Source organism: Cryptotermes secundus, unplaced genomic scaffold, assembly GCF_002891405.2.
Source record: "Cryptotermes secundus unplaced genomic scaffold, Csec_1.0 scaffold584, whole genome shotgun sequence".
NCBI classification, from domain to species: Eukaryota; Metazoa; Arthropoda; class Insecta; order Blattodea; family Kalotermitidae; genus Cryptotermes; species Cryptotermes secundus.
In genome coordinates this window covers 2,043,445-2,060,261 of record NW_019735468.1, presented here as the reverse complement: position 1 = coordinate 2,060,261, position 16,817 = coordinate 2,043,445, and the positions used below count along the sequence as shown (strand labels likewise).

Sequence of the window (16,817 nt, the reverse complement as noted above, 5' to 3'; positions counted from 1 at the left end):
GATACAAAGGTAGCAGTTTAATCCAGGAGCACAGCAGACAAATATTTCAATTTCGTAGTTGTCCAATTCAGACAACTGGACTGCTGCATTTGTCTACATCATCACAATTTATTTCTAAATTCCAATTCTACATATCACCCTACCTAGCACTGTCTTTGTCGCTGAATTTAATGTAAAAATGCGCAAAGATTATCAGACAAACCGTTGTCTCTCTCAGCAGCAGTATCAAGCATAGCACATGTGATATACTTGTATAAACAAAGGCAGAGTTGTCCCTGTACTAAATCAAGTGAAATCTATGCAGTGAAGAAACATAACAGAATGGAGGTAAAATTTCAACAATCTTGACCTCAGCAGTGCATGGAGGCAAGTGGTTAGCTTCACGTCTCGACCGCTTTATTCCCCAAGGATGGAATGGACCCCACAGCCAGTCTGGACACTGTGCATATATGCCAATTATTCTATTGGGCGCATAATATGTAAGCAGGTAAACGTGACGTTATTAAACTTTGTCCAAAAAAATAAAAACTATTGATTTTCTTTCAGATTGCATTATTTCACGAATATAATACCATAAAAGGGGCAAAATAGGGTTAATTTGAGATTTATCAGTGAACAATTCCGAAATAAATATAGATTCATTACTCTTTTAGGCTTAATTATACACAGAATTTCAGTAAAATATAAACTATTCATAATTTATGTTTATTAACTTCTTTCTATACAATGAAGGATCCAACCCGCCTTACTACACGTACGGCAATAATATAATTACATAATTAGTCTAAGTTGGGTGGCGATTTTTTGCTCCTTCATTCTCAGGCCGTTTATAAGGAAACGAAATGTAGATGTGATCTAACACAGCATTTACTACACTTGGGTCAGCACAAAATATATGAAAAACAGAAAGGAGCTCGTAAATGTGTGTTTGGAATGAAATTTTCTTAAACTGCCTTAACGTAAAGGAGGGGGAGAGAAGAAGGGGGATCAAAAGATGATAGGGTTAAAATATAAAACAAATTTGAAAGGGGTAGAGGGGAACGGAGGGAAGGAGATAAAAGTACAAGAATTTGAAGAAATGAAGAATTTTTTCTTAAATACTTAACAGGAAGTAAAATAGTTTTAGTTATTTCTACGCTGTTTTGCGTTGTAATGTTCAGAGTATATTCAGAAGCAGTTCTCGAGTCCAGTATCCGTAAATAAACAGTTAATATCCTTATCCTGAAATATGACAAACCTTACTGTTGTCATTCTCTAAGACATGTCGCTATGGAAACGAACGTGCAAAACATATTTAAACTTTCATGTCCACTGTCGGTAGCTTAGGCCTATGCGATTTGAATAGGCGTACCAACCTCATTACACCCAAAGAACATATGTAAGGTACCTCATCGCTGCTGCTATTTCATTTTCTTCTGACCTGTGAGGTCAACAGAGAACTAAAGGCAAATATTTCCGATATCACTACAAAACACTCCACCATTCTTACTTGTCCACGATTCTAAAATAGGAAGTGATGATTCGTGAATTTCATACATCGAAACATGTCTTAATTCTTTCAAGATTGTATTGTTTGCTGAAAGAAAAGAATAAGTACATTTAGAAGCAAAATAAATTATTCACAATTTCAGAAATTCAGTTATATTCCTGAGTGTGAAACATTGGCTAAGAAACTTCCGATATATATGCCTCTAGACTTAGAAAACCGAAATTAACTGCCGTGGTGATTCGTTGCGCTGACCACGCAACACCCTCTATCCGCTAAAGTTGGCACTAACTTCTCCGATAAGTGGGGCTCGCTCGGTCGGTATAGTTCGCTTGAGGACTAAAACCACGGAGTATCAATACGAGACTTTGTGGTATTTGTTGTTATTAGGAAAGTGTAACTTTATGAGTAAAGAATATGTTATGGAAATAATACATGAGGAATTACATTCGGACTACTTTCACAGAGTCAGTTAGAAATAAACGCCAGTTTTCCAAACCATGTGATTTGTCTTACTATGATTGTTCTAAGAAAGTACATTAATATACCTAGATTTATCAGCTCTTTCATTTCCGCAGAAATGCAGTAGGCATAACCTATAATACACCTCAGTTCGTTATTTATTTACGCGCTGATCTCAACAGCCAATGGCCAGTTACAGAGACAGCACAAATACAAACAGAANATGGTATACTTTTATATTTATCTTTTATCTTATTTATGTATTTGCTACTTTAACTATAACACAAAGTTGAGGCAAAAGTTTTCTGTCGTGTTGCGTTGTATTGATATGGATCCATATCAGTTTTTCAGTGACTATACGTGTTCCTGTGTACAACTGCCTGATGATAGTCTTATACGACCGAAACATGTAGCAGCAATAAAGATCGAATATTAAACTTGAGTATATTTATTGCGTTGACGGTTGACATAATTCATATATATATACAATAAACATAAGCCCATATGCCTAGTAGAAGCCTGGTAGCTATTGACCTTAGCTAACTGAAGACAACACCGTAGACAAGAGAGAGTACCAGCACCGGACGCAGGCCGTATACACTGAACTTTTACCTCCGATTTTCCATGTCACAAATATAAACCCTCTGAAGTAAATGAAGGCAACGGGTTCAAATTATATTGGCGCAGAGATGTAGAGCCGCCACCTTAACCTACTCCGTTATGAAGAGCAAAGGAAGAAGGAAGGTACTTCTTTTGGCTTATTTTGGACTTCATCCATCGTCTGGTATGTAACAGACAAAAGACCACGACATTTCGGAGACTGGATCCAGTCTCCGAAACGTCGTGGTCTTTTGTCTTTTACATACCAGACGATGGATGAAGTCCAAAATAAGCCAAAAGAAATACAGCACACACCATCGTCAGAATCCTTTCAAGTCTACCAAGAAGGAAGGTGTTATTCATGTAGAAGCGCAGAAATCATAAATTAATGGAAGTTGCTAAGAAATGAAGCAAAGTAACAATTAATATGAGATCATAGCCCGCTAATAGCTTTCTCGACTAGAGGCACGGTTCCTTGTGGTTTGAGCAGGGAGCCAGAGAAGCGGAAGCTCATATCTGTCTCATATGCCTAGAGAAAGAAATTTCATAAATGTATTCTACTCATTGTCTTACTGAATGTAAGGCTGTTCCTACATAGAAGTAGCCTATGTGATGGGGGCCATACTGACATAAGATTTGCTCACTTTGTGCAAAAATAAGAGGGCTTATTATTATTAAACAAAACTAAAACAAACTCCGTGGCCTGTAGTCCGCAAACGAACTCTACCGACCGAGCGACAGCGGCTTGTCGGCGAAGTTAGTGCTAACTTAGCGTATATGGGGAGTCGCGTGGTCAGCGTAACGACTCCCCACGGCAGTTAATCTCGGTTTTCTAGACCGGAGCCGCTATTTCCTTCAAATATCTCCTCAATTATCCTCACGAGCTGAGTGGACCCGTTCCAGACCCACTATTTCTCAGAAAATCTGGTAGCGCCGGTAAATTAATAATAATAATAATAATAATAATAATGACATCACTTATTACTGCGAAGACGTTGATACAGTCCGAAACCATATCCGAAAACATTTTTTTTAAGATATTACTTTGAATATACAAAATATAGTTGAGAACCAACAACTAAGATAATTTTGTGCTTTTTTTCTTTTGTAAACACTAAATTATTTTGAGTATAATTCGTCACTCTGTCACCCTTGTTATGGGGGTGAAGTAGGTAACTTTAATAACAAAAGGCTGAATGGCTGGGGTTAGGCCTCAATAGTGCAATATCCCAAATACAGACCTTATAAATAAGATAAAATGCACCAATCGTTGAGTTTCTGACTTCGGTACGACCTGCATCAACGTCTATAATTTTGAAAATCAGATCTATTTAAAAATTTTAAACCAAATACAAAATTAACTCTGGGCATTAAATTACTAAAATTCTTCTTGTCACAGGAAATTATGTTAGAAGACATCTCCTCCAGCCTTTCATTAAGGACCGAGGGCTAGAATCTAATTGCAGTAGAGTGTAATTACTTACCGGAGCAAATGGTATTTCTCATCAGGTATAATATTACTATTCTGTGTAGGAGTTCATAAATTCTTTTGCATTCTGATTTGCTTACGTAACAATTTAATAAGTTCTGAACTTACAGCTCTGAAAATTCTTGTGCGACCATCAAAGCAATATATGCCGTTAGGAAATGACAATATCAATTAAAATAAGATCTCTCTCTCTTGGCAGTAAGAGTTTTCATTCCTTAAAAATCTATTCGATTTACACAGGCCTACGTTCTTTCAGAACAGGCTAACTATCTTCTTAATATTACGTAAATTCAATGTAATTTGTGAATTCCGTGCCAACAGGCCTTCTGAAATCTACAGCATTGAATAGTTCATGTTCTAATTTATTGTTATTTTACACAGTTGCAACGGGCTGCACACGAATACAGATCCTAGCACAGTGAAAAGTCTGAATTTGACCTTGTACCTGGGCTATCGGGCATACTCCGTGGCCTGTAGTACTCAAGCGAACTATACCGACCGAGCGACCGCCGCTTGTCGACGAAGTTAGTGCCAACTTTAGCGGATAGCGTGTGTCGCGTGGTCAACGCAACGCATACCCACGGCCTATCGGACATACAGAACCGGTGAAAATGTACTAAGTTAAACATAACCAATTCTTTTTAACTTCGCCACTTAAACTGTACCTTGTCCAGTTTCTTGTGGATCTGTACACATTTTAAACTTCTAGCGTTAGCCACAGAAAAGAATGGCTAATATTTGTACCAATCTGTACAAATGGAATCCTCATCCATCTGATCTTTGTACGTACATAGTAACTGCACTTCTGTTCTCTATTTCCGACTGATAAACGATGTAATTCTTACAGCCAATTAAGTAGACCCTGTTAGCCTCCGCTTGTATTCATGATTTGGTAGCAATATTTTGAACGCCCAAGAAGTGACTTATCTTCTGTATATTCGCTCTGCTCGAGATAAATACAAATAGTTAGGTCCAGGTTGTCTCTAAAGAGCTAGAAATTTCTGGGCTTTCCAGGCAACGACCAATCCAACGGCTTACTTCCACCCCTGTATCTGTGGTCATTACACGCCGGTCTTTCTCCCGTGACCCGTACAGTATGTTAGATTAATGAATAAAATCGTGCCATGAGATAGAAACAAAAAGTCACAGAGCTAAACGCTGAGCATGAAAGGAAGTTTTAGACTTCATATATATAAAGAAGTTAGCCAGTGAATAGTAGCTGAACTAAGCGGTTCTGACGATGGTGTATAACACACAGAATTACTGGCTTTTTGGACATTTTTCATCGTCCAGTATTCTACAAAATAGAAAACACGACGTTTCGGAAACTGAAACTGTCCTTCCTCAGGTGAGTGAGTGAAGACACCTACTCAGTTTGGTCCCTTAGAAAAAGCTAATTTCTATCATTGTGTCCAGGTGTCTCCATCCTCACCTGAGGACGGCAACAGATACAGTTCCCGAAACGTCGTGTTTTATATTTTCTAGAATACGGGACGATTGAAATAGACCAAAAACTCAGTAATTATGCAGTATCTGAACTGTTTCGTGGATTCTGAAGACTTGGGAAGAGAAATCCAACAGCGAAAGCAAGCAGACGTAGTACAAAGAGACAACGAATCAGTCAATGTCCTCGCTCTGAATTTTGTTCCAGTAATATCGCGCAATGAACAGTGAGATTACGGAGCCACCTGCTACGTGCATGTAGTCCACTAAGATTGGGAAATTGTAACACTATCTTCAGAAAGTTGACTACATGTTAAGTAGGCCATGTTTGCTTAGAATCACATGTGGCCAACATGGCCAGGTTACGCTGCAGTTGGGGCTGTTATTTATGGTTCTCTAAATCGTCTTTTATAACTAAAAGCAGATTTATATAATTATTAGTAATTTTCTTGTTTGCTGTTATTGTCTCAGGCAAAGTGATCAACTTATCAAGCAAGTCTACTCAGACAATGGAGAAAATTCTATTAACTTAGGACTAATATGTAAACAAGATGCCATAACATGTTTCGACCCTTTTGGGTCATTGTCAAACTGTTCAATTTATATGGGTGTGCTGATTACTGGAGCCCACATTTATTACAATGCTCCTGTAAATATAATTATTTAATTAAAATTAATATACATAGTTTATCCCAGTACAAGGAACCTACTCGTTAGGTAGGCCCACGTCTACTTGCATTTCTGTAAGACGTTTTCACAAATAAACAAGCATAATTTTACTTCCAAACTTCCAAACTGATAAGCTACAGTTTCTGTGATATTTTCAGCTGTTCTAACTTACTGACGGCACTTAGAATCGAATCTTATCATATCCATTCGAAGCGAGCATTTCTGTTTGCCTCTCAACTATGAAGTTAATTTACAGTTTTATAACATTCTAATTTCGTAAGGTCTTACTTATAATGCATTTTAGATGTAACACAGGTATCTACACAGGGTTACGTGGTAGCGTAGTTGGCTGAAGCACTATGCTACAAACCCAAGATCACGTGTTCGATCCTCTATGAGTTCAATGGAATTTTCAATTGACCTAATCCTTCCAGCCGCGCTACGGCGCTGGAGTCGACTGAGCCTCTAACAGAAATGAATACCAGGAATCTTCCTGAAGCGTAAAGGGTGAAGGATGGCCTGCGTACAAGCCTGATAACCTTACCGCCATCTGTGAGCCGATTATCTAGAGAAAATGTGGAAGCCTCGACGTTTCACAACCCTATGGGCCTCCAAGGACTGTTACAGGGATGGTTTTATCCTATATTCACACCTCTAAAATCATGGAACCAAATTGGACAAATCTTTCGCAGTGGTCCGTCATTTCCATGATTTCATGCAAGAACATTGAGAAGTAATTTCGTATATGAATATTTGCTCTGTAAAAATTTCACTGTGTTTTATTCAGGGTGGAAGAGGCTACAGGATGTCTGCAATGCCTGGCGTTCAGTCCACGGGGGGAGCCTCGGCTACCGTGAACACAGTATCTCTTGGTCTTCTCAGAAATATCATTCACCATTCTATGCCTTGTAGCCAACAGATTTGAGAGAGCATTGTTAAATAAACAACGACATAATGGCTGTTAAATGAAGTGTGAAAAAGTCCATTAGACCCTACTTTTCGTAGTGGGACGGAATGGATTTTGTTCAAGTGTATTTAACGTAAAATTCTATTTTCGCTTGTTTGTATCTGCACTTCCAGAAAACCTTACTAATTTTCTCGCACCCCGTTTCGCCTTCAAATCCATGAAGCATAAACTCTCTTTAAGAAATTAAAATATTCCGGTTACAACTAAATTCATTATAACAGACTTCTGCAATAAACTGAAAACATGTTTACATTTCATTGATTAGGCCAGTATTTCAAGGTTAAATCTATTCCTTTGAAAACCGAAATAAATTAATAAAACCATAAACCGTACCCATTCTTCTCGACGAAATGTTAGGATGGAGAAATTGGAATATCTTGCTTAACATATGTCTGAACATACCGTCTGTGGATCTGCACTTCATAAAGTTCCTCTGATGAGAACAAATTGGAAAAGACTTACAAATTCTAGCACCCTTAGGCTGATACAGCCAAGATACAGCTAAGCTCTCGATTCAGAATTAATATGGAATTCTGAAGAGTATGTTAGAATCATAACGAGGCTATAAACGAAATCAATAACGCCCAAAATATCAACTGAATTATACGATAGAAATTTTACAACGAGGAGAAATACTTATATTGCCGTTTCTTTATAAAGAAATTTGCAAATACATGTTAAACTCTTTAATTTACATAGGCCTAATTTTAGTATTATTAAACTAATATTATATTAGGCCTAAACCCTTAAGCATATGCGTATGATGAAATTGTTGAACCCAAATTTATAGAATTAATTAAATATTTCGATTTTTTAGCATTAAACTCTATTTCGTCTATAAAAGTGACAAATCTCTATCTGTTCGTTCTGTATTAGGCCTATTTTAATATATACTCATTTGTGGTCATGCACTTAGACGATCGTCCGTTCGGAAATAAATCTAACAATTTATTTACAATAAACTTAAGTATTCTGTTTTTTTTTAATTATCTGAGTATACCTATATATCATACGAAAGGCATAACGCAAATATAGCCTAACGTACACAGAAAGGTGGTGTTGTGAGGCATTTTAACTGTGTCAAAATCAATTTAGTCAACAGGCTGTCATAATGTTCACGGACCTACAAACTTTAAGTTATATTAAATGTTCAATGTTGACTTCCTTAACATTGATGAAGCAAATTTTATTTCCCACTCGAAGAACTAAGATCCCCGAAAGTTTTTTAGTGTTACTATTGTTTCTTGATAGTACTTGAAAAATAGCTCTGGAAATAGTTCCCTTGTTCAACCATAATAAGAAAAATACTCTATAGACTAACACCTACATGACACTTCCTTATTCAGACAACTTATGTTCGAATATTTCCATATTAACAGTAACTTTCTGTTGCACACAAGCCACGAAATTTTAATTTTAACTACACAGAGAGGGCGTCAGTTCACTGGTCTCAATCACTGAATAAATTCATGTCCCAAGGGTTAATGTTAAGCTATGTATATATGTATAAGTGTATAACATGGAAAGGGGTAACAAAATAAAGTATTAGTAGATTCTGGTGTGAACACGCCACAGTTCTGAAACCAAGCTACAGAGAAGAAAAATGTTCTGTGCCGTGCTACAAAAACGGACCCGACTGAACTTCTCGTCAGACCTGCAGGCCTAGGGACTGGCGCTCCCACTTCGAATTCGAGTAGACCGGAATCGCATGTCAATCCGGAGCCCGGTGCCTCAAGACAAGCGCTTGATTAGTAGCCTAAAATAGGCCACGACTACTACCTTTAACATCCATCGGATCTCATCTTTCAGAAACACCTTCACTTCAAGTGCAGACCTATTTTATCTTAACTTATGTAGTTGATAAAACATCGTTAAGTGACCAAGGTAGATCAATAACTCGGACTCCTTCGATCTTTTATTTATTTCCCTGGAGGACATTTCTGTCGATGGAAAATCCGGTCAGAATAATCCCTCAATTATGAAGATTAACCCAGGTCCTCACCTCTTTCAAGACCGGAAGGTCCTAGACCTGTTATTCGTTTTAAAACGTTGCTAGCGATATCCTGGCTGGAAATATCCTTCTGCTCAGAGGCCTACAAAATCCTGACAATATTTGCGTCGGTAGCAACAGCACGTGCTCAACACTCGCGTAATTCATTATGTGAATTCACATGCGGAGCCCACGTAAGAACCTTGTTAAGCTGCCGGTGTAGGCTACAGCAAAGCGACTGAAACAGCTGCAACGCGCCACCACACTCAGGCCACTGGTCTGTACACTTACCGACACTGTGCTTATTACACGCGTACTTATTTGTACGTTATGTTACGTTACGATATCAGTCATAATTCAAATGAACCTCCACGAATAAACGACAAAATTTGTTGCATTATTTGCGTTTTATTAAAAACTTTAAAAAAATATTGAGCTTATAAGCCTCATGGAAACGAAATAACTTAGGACCTAACATGACATTACAGCAGTTAAAAAAATGGTCTCTACACGTATGAACGTCTAGGCCGTAATTGAAAAAAATATATAATATAACACACCTACGACAATAAACTACTCTTAGCTGTATAAATGCCGATCACAGTGGCCGTGCGATCTAAGGCATGAACTGACTTCGTTCACTCGAAAGCTGGGATTGTTGGTTCGAATCGCACTCAAGACATGGATGTCTGTATGTGTTTATTCTGTGTTTGTGTTGTTCTCTGTGTAGGTAGCGGTCTTACGACAGGTTGATCCCCCGTCCGAGGAGTCCTACCGACTGTGTTTGTGATCAAAAATTTAAAAAGAGACCAAGGCCCAACAAAGGTCTGTAGAGCCATAATAATAATAATAACTGTATAAATATTTTTAAATGACCCTTACTTCAAAATAAGGAGATACTCACAACTTAGCAGGGAAAACAATGGACACTTATGCTGTAGTTTATTATTTCGTCGATAGACTCGACGTATCAGCACGCGTTTAACGAAACTGTAAATTTTACCGTCGATAGACAACACGGTTTGGTACTACCGAGGCTGTCACCGCAACGCAACGAGCTGCTGCCTTCATGAGGACACGAAGCTGAAGTCTCCTCTGACAGCCTACCAAAATATTTCACGTCTAAACTTTCTGCGGCTTGGAACATGAAGAGAATTCTCTACCCAAAACCTACTGCACTGTGTAAAGAGCTATGGGCCCCGAGTCTGAAATAGATTTCGGGAAAAAAACGAATAAATGTTGCGTAAACATAGTCAATTCATGATCTGCCGCATGGCCTTCCGGGCTGATTCTTACCGCTTCGGGCAAGGTTGCGATCTCTGATAGTTTTTGCAGACAAGTAGCCTCCTGCGAGCGCTACTTATCACTAGTAGCTATTAATTTCTTCTGTGTTTCTGCATGCACAACTTTCACTGAATGAAGATACAAAATGTGATGTCAGGGTAAGGCAGATCATACTACTACATGACCTTAGGCCTAAGCGCATACGCAAATGCAGTTTACTGTTACACGGTAATCAAACGGCGTAGGCAAAGTCACATAATTTGGCAGTACGTCGGAATAAAATTCTTAAATTTATAATGGATCCAAAATGTGGACTTGATAATCTCCATAACAATTATTTTCTAGAATTACTGTCGTTTTTACTTTTTCAATCGCCCGGTATTCTAGAGAATAGAAAATACGACGTTTCGGAAACTGAATTTTTTTTCGTCCTCAGGTAAGGTCCTGAGGATGGAAACATAATAAGTTTCCGAAAGGTCGTGTTTCTATCTTCTACAATACCGGATGATGGAAAAAGTCCAAAAACGCGAGTAATTTTGTGTTATTATACACTAACTTCAGAGCCATTTAAAATCTAATTATTTTCCGGTCAAGATAAAGTCTTAGCTGGTGGGATCGAGTGAAAAGTGTTTTTAGTTTTGTGCGGAATAAAATATCGTGTTGGCAGACGTGTCTCAATCTTTGTAGAGTCTGTCAGTGTTGTTGTTCCTTTACAATAATTAAGCCTACCGCTTGAAAACAGCGCCCTCTGATCTGTGGGCTAAATTCCGTCAAAGGCCTCGCGACAGCTGACACACAGTTCGGACGCCCGATACACTATTCCGTATCTACTGCCGATCTTGTCAGATCGTAAAGAACAAAATGTCGGTCTTACCTCCCTGACTTCGTAATGACCATCTCAGTGCCCAGCTTGTGGAACTTCTCCCACAGGTCCTTTCCTTCCAGAGTGACCTTGGGATCGTCCACCACGCCGTCGTCTTCAGGCTGAATGGCCCTCAGAGGCCGCATGGCGGGATGGTGATGGTGGGCCGCAGCTGCGGCCGCCGCTGCCAGCACCACGTCCTCTGCCGTCGTGTACGGATGTCCGGGTGGCAAACCAGGGTGATGATGGGGTGGTGGGGGCGGTGGATGATGTGGAGGATGATGTGGCAACTTTGGAATCAGTGTGCCAGGGTAACAACCCCCAGGGCCTGCGGCAGCGGCGCCGAACGACGCAGCGGCCGCAGCTGCAAGAGCTGCCGCGGGGAAGTACTGGTGATGCGCCGCGGCGACAGCTGCTGTCGGGTCCCCAGAAGGGGTTGTGGTGCCTCCTGTGGGGCTGGTGCTGCCGCCCCCGGATGTTGTCGAATTGCCACCCCCTCCTCCACCACCCCCTCCAGCAGCTGTGAGCAAAGAACTCACACTGAAGTCTGTTGGTCTTTGAAGCAAGAACGGATGGTAGGCCATCGTAGAAGACGCCTCGGCAATTGACGTCCGTGACGTAGAGGTGGCAGATGGCGGCGTGATGACGTCTGACTGCTCGAATCTCATGGAGGAAGCTGATGGATCTCTCAGTGTGAGTCCACACCGCAACACAGTTTTAACGGCAAGTAGTGTGAGCCTACAGTCTTCCAACGGCCATCATTCTCATCAGATAATCTTCCTCTTCCTCGGACCTTACTCCGTGAAGATGGAATCATTGTTCGTGCTTGTAGCGTCTACTGGCATCACAGGACCTACAGAATCACAACAGAAACAAGTCTCAATACTCCTGCGTCCATAGTTCTCCGGCTGGCGTCTTCTCACTACACAAACACTGAGCCCCACTGCTCGAGACAACTAATTGCACACCTTTTGTTTCTCGCGAACACAACAAACGCGCTGCGTTAACACGTAGAGTTGCGTCAGTGTTGAGAAGCTGCCCACAGTGCAAGAACTGACGGCGGGTGGTGACAGTGGTGATGGTGGTGGCGTTAAGGGGACGTCGACAACAGCAAAGCGTCACTTTTGCCACCTTCCTCTCCCTTCCACGGGTGTGAGGGAACTATACGGAGCCTCAAGCCGATGGCTTTAACACCCAGAGCCCATCCCCTCCTCCCCGCTCCTTCGTGTTAATGAGCCAGGCTCACGCGGATTGGGTCGAGTCTGTCACTTGTTGGACCAATAGCAAGGCGTGTGCAGGTTCACACCGACTCTAGTGGTGATGCTAGTGGTAGACGTGGTGGGTATGGTGTGACGCGTCTGGAAGGAGGGGGACTGTCGAAGAGGAGTGGAGGGGTAAGTTTTAAAGGCTGGGTTCTGTTGAGGCGTGAGATGGAGGATGTGCCTGCGGTTTTTCAGAGGGGGAGGTGAAGATGCGGGGAGGGAGACTGTCAAAGTGATGAGATGTTGCGGAGGGGGCACAGTGATTTCAGGCTGTACAGTTTTTTTTTAATTAAGAGGAATTCTTAATTATTTCTTAAATATTAATTATTCAAGAACATATTTTTGTATCTGTAGCTGGTGATATTTTGTTTACCTTATACTTTTCCTTGGATGATTGTGGGTGACACTTAAAAAACATGGACTATTATTGTAATAATGAAAAAAAAAAATAGAAACACATACAAACATGTTACGCCTTGTCCAAAAGTACACTAAACATGCTATTCAAAATCCTTCTTTCTCTGCTCCAGCCTTTTTATAATCCAGAAATAAGTTGATCACCCCACTGGTGCACAAACCACGGCACACACACTTTTAACGCGATCGCTGAGTAGGTCTATTGTCTACAGCACAGCGCGCGCAGCACAAACGAACTCTCTCTTCGCACGGAGCAAAGATATGTATTAATCAGCCTTCTACCAGGAACACGTTTCACTAATTTCAACGCCTCTAGCGATTATTCTTTGTACTAAATAGGATTAAATTTTTGTAACGTCATTCTTGTGCGTTACTTCTCGAAACAATGGTCCGGTGATATTGTCGCAGTCAGCCTAAAGCTATCTCACGCGACGCCTTTCTTTACACCCTGCCTCTCTCTCCCAGGAGACAAGATTTGCACCCATGAAGCCCGTCAAGTAGGTGGCACGGAGTGGCGAAGAGTGGGGAGTGGCCCCTCCCTCTGACTGACAAGAAGTGTCAGAATCACCGGCCCCAAAAACCACAAAATAAACTAACCCTTTTCCCCACCCAAAAACATAGCCCAAAAAATATTCCTTCTTACCTTGGTGGATTTCCCCTCCTCCAAAAACCACACGACCACACTGCCGATGGTGAAGAGGGGTGCTGGATTATAAGTAAAACCTATCGTGGTGGCGTCCTCAGGCGCCGGCTTGGGGTGATAGAATCGTCGGGTAAAAATAGGGGGGAGAAGGGAGGGAAGTGTTCGTAGGCGGTGACCAGTCTGAGGGTTTTTCTAGGAGTGGGGAGAGGTGAAAAATAAGAGGGGTGGAGCGCAAATGTAGTGTGAACTGAAAGACGAGCAATGAACCCTCCACGGCGTCCCACGCGCCTCGCCACATATCGATTCTTGTGACAACGAAGGTAGGGCAATAGGGCGCAGGAGTCTGGATACTACTATCTATTTATTATATATGAACAAAAGAATCACTGGAGCCTGACTTACATGGAACGTACAGGCATCAACTTGGAATAAAACATAAATCTTTACCAAGTAAATTGTTTCCGTGGAAATTTGTTATAGTCCGTTTGCCTGAATAAAGACAAATTCACTCCATCGGTTACGTAATATATGGCTTGACTCAAAAGAAAATTAATTTATTTCCAAGAAATTACTCCAGCATCGTGTATCATTTTTCCTTTCCTTGTCATGCGAATAATTTCTAATCATTATAACTCGAAGTGGGAAATGACCTTACTTCACGCCTTTCATTTAATGTTTGCGCTGGCGCCGAACACATCCGGGCAGGAACCCTCTCCCCTGCAAGAAAAGTGGGCGGTGCTTCCGTAATTGAAACGGTCGGCCCCGAAGAGCGCATAGACTGCCCTTGCGGTACTCCCGCCCATCTGGGACGCCGGTAGCGACACTGGCGGCAACTCTCTGAACCACCAGTGCTGCAATGGTGCTCACAGCAAGCGCGAGGAACAAGCAAGAGGCCGTGGAATCGTCTCCAACAGACCGAAGACAAAGTTGGGCCGGCACACACACAGGTAGGCCAGGTGGGAGCCATATTAATTCTATGACGTCATACCACGCCACCTTAACACTTTGGACAGAGATGCTGTGCTCACTTCATAATCTGTACCCTCGAGGATAGAAACAGACAAGTATCGAATACCACATAGCTCTCGTGATGTCATTGAACGTGTGGATCCGTACATATTTGTTGTTTGTTACGACTCGCAGACAGGCAGTCACATCGTCTCGTGAGACTGGAAATCTGTTTGCATAAGACAAGCCTTGTTGCCTCTACATTACGTAGGAGCAGAAGATGTCACAGTCATATTTGTGAAGAGTATTATCTTCAGGGAAATGACGCCGTGCAGTCCGTTGAAAGTCAACCGGCATTTCGGAAGAACATATCGCCTCCATCTTCAGGGTCGAAAAAGCCGAGTAAGATAACTGCGTGAAAGTAAGTGGCAAAATTCTGATATCTTGCTCGGATTATTTGACCTTGAAGATAGAGGCGATATGTTTTTCCGAAACGTCGGTTAACTTTCAACAGACTACACGGCCTTACTTCCCAGAAGATAGTACTCTTCATATCAACATTATTATACAAGTTTAATTAATGTGCCTCTTTAGAGGAGTAACATCTTTACTGGTTTAGGATCTAAATTGTGAGTATTCATTAGGGGGGGGATTGACACAAGCGTCCACTTCTTACTGAAAGTTTGTAGTGTCAAAGACCAAGGAAAAGAAAACTGAAGCCTACATTTTTGGAGACTGACTGACGAAAGTACTAAATTCAGGATCGAATTTGTGTTTGTAAGATTTGATTGTAGAGACCTACGTTAGGGCTACATCACGTGGGCAAAGCTTGCTTCCGCCTCTTCGCATTTGTCTGAGAAATCAAGTAGGTTCTGAAGAGTTCTGACGATGGTGTATAATACATATTCACAATTACTGGACGAAGTCCAAACCCCCCAGTAATTCTGAGAAATCAACATAGTACTTTTGTAATAATTTCAGATTCATATATTACGATAACATTTTAATAGCCTAAGACGAACCTCAAGCCGGTCACAGTGGCCTCGCGGTCTAAGTCATGAACCGTCTTAGCCTGCTCGAATGCTGGGATCCTGGGTTCGAATCCCACTCCAGGTATGGATGTCTGTGTGCTTTTATTCTGTATTTGTGTTGCTCTGTGTGCAGGTAGCGGCCTTGCGACGGGCTCATCCCCCGTCCGAGGAATCCTACCGTCTGTGTATAAATTAAGAAAATGGAAAAAGCAGGCGAAGTCCACAAGCGCTGTAGAGCCATACATAGGTAGAGAGAAGATGAATCTCTCATCTTCACAGAAACCATACGATGAATTAATGGAAGGACGTGAAAGGCACAGGCGAGACAGTTATGACTAATGCTCAGAAGCCAAATTAGCTAAAGCAAGCAAAGGGCACACAGGCTAATTTTAAATCCTTTTAAAATTACTTAAATTGCTTTAGCCTTAGGCCTATAATAAGATTCTTATCTTTTTTATATTAAATGATCCTGTTACAATGACTGACATTTTAGGCTTGGTACTAGGAACTATAGAATATTAATTCAATTGTTATTTTTGATAGAAGAAATTAACATGCCAACAAATTTAGTTATGCTACGATTTAATTGTTTTCTAACGAAAATCCGATGTTAGATAGTAGGCCTATCACTGGTAACGTTTTGGAGTCCGTTGTTGTAGGGCCTACGTGACGTTTACACAATTGTGTTCCCTATTCCGTAAAGACATAAGGGTCAGTATCCTTAGCACCAGTCCAGGCTTTCTGGTTTTATTCAGTTGTACTTGTAACTAACTAAATAGAGCTGAGCCCTTTTTGAGAAGCCGCCAGTTGCCAGCCATTCAAGAGTTTCCCCAACATTTTATGGAACCCGAAAGTTCATTACCGTGTTCACAAGAGCCCTCCACTGGTCCGTATCCTGAGCCAGAACGATCCAATCCATACCACCCCAACCTATCTCTCTAAGATCCTTACTACTGTCCACACCTACGTCTTGGTCTTCCTAATGGTATCTTTCCTTGTGGCTTTCCCACCAATATCCTATATGCATTCCTCTACTCCCCCATTCATGCTACATGCCCTGCCCATCTAATCCTCCTTGACTTGATCAATATAAATATACTTGGAGAAGAGTACAAGTTATGAAGCTCTTCATTATGCAGTTTTCTCCAACCTCCTGCCACTTCATCTCTCTTCGGTCCAAATATTCTCCTCAACACCCTGTTCTCAAACACCCCCGGTCTATGTTCCTCTGTTAATTGCAGAGACCGAGCTTCAAACCCATACA

General features: G+C 41.1%; 1 protein-coding gene and 1 long non-coding RNA gene across 9 annotated transcripts in view; one reads left to right on the top strand and one right to left on the bottom strand.

Moving 5' to 3' along the window:
* LOC111869376 (optomotor-blind protein) overlaps window positions 1-16,817 on the bottom strand; it is a 276,854-nt gene that overhangs the window by 218,855 nt on the left and 41,182 nt on the right. For 3 of the 8 annotated variants that reach the window (XM_023860868.2, XM_023860869.2, XM_023860865.2), the window contains exon 1: window positions 11,265-13,283. In XM_023860868.2, coding sequence (XP_023716636.1) covers window positions 11,265-11,920 — 656 coding nt within the window. In that variant the 5' untranslated portion in view covers window positions 11,921-13,283. Of the gene's footprint in view, window positions 1-11,264; window positions 13,286-13,574; window positions 13,590-16,817 lie in introns of those variants that run through there. The other 5 variants (XM_033753400.1, XM_023860866.2, XM_033753401.1 and 2 more) reach the window with 4 other exon arrangements.
* Window positions 14,375-16,817, top strand: part of LOC117282704 — an 82,574-nt gene continuing 80,131 nt past the window's right edge. The window contains exon 1 of the long non-coding RNA XR_004513545.1: window positions 14,375-14,521. This is a non-coding gene — a long non-coding RNA (uncharacterized LOC117282704). The remainder of the gene's footprint in view (window positions 14,522-16,817) is intronic.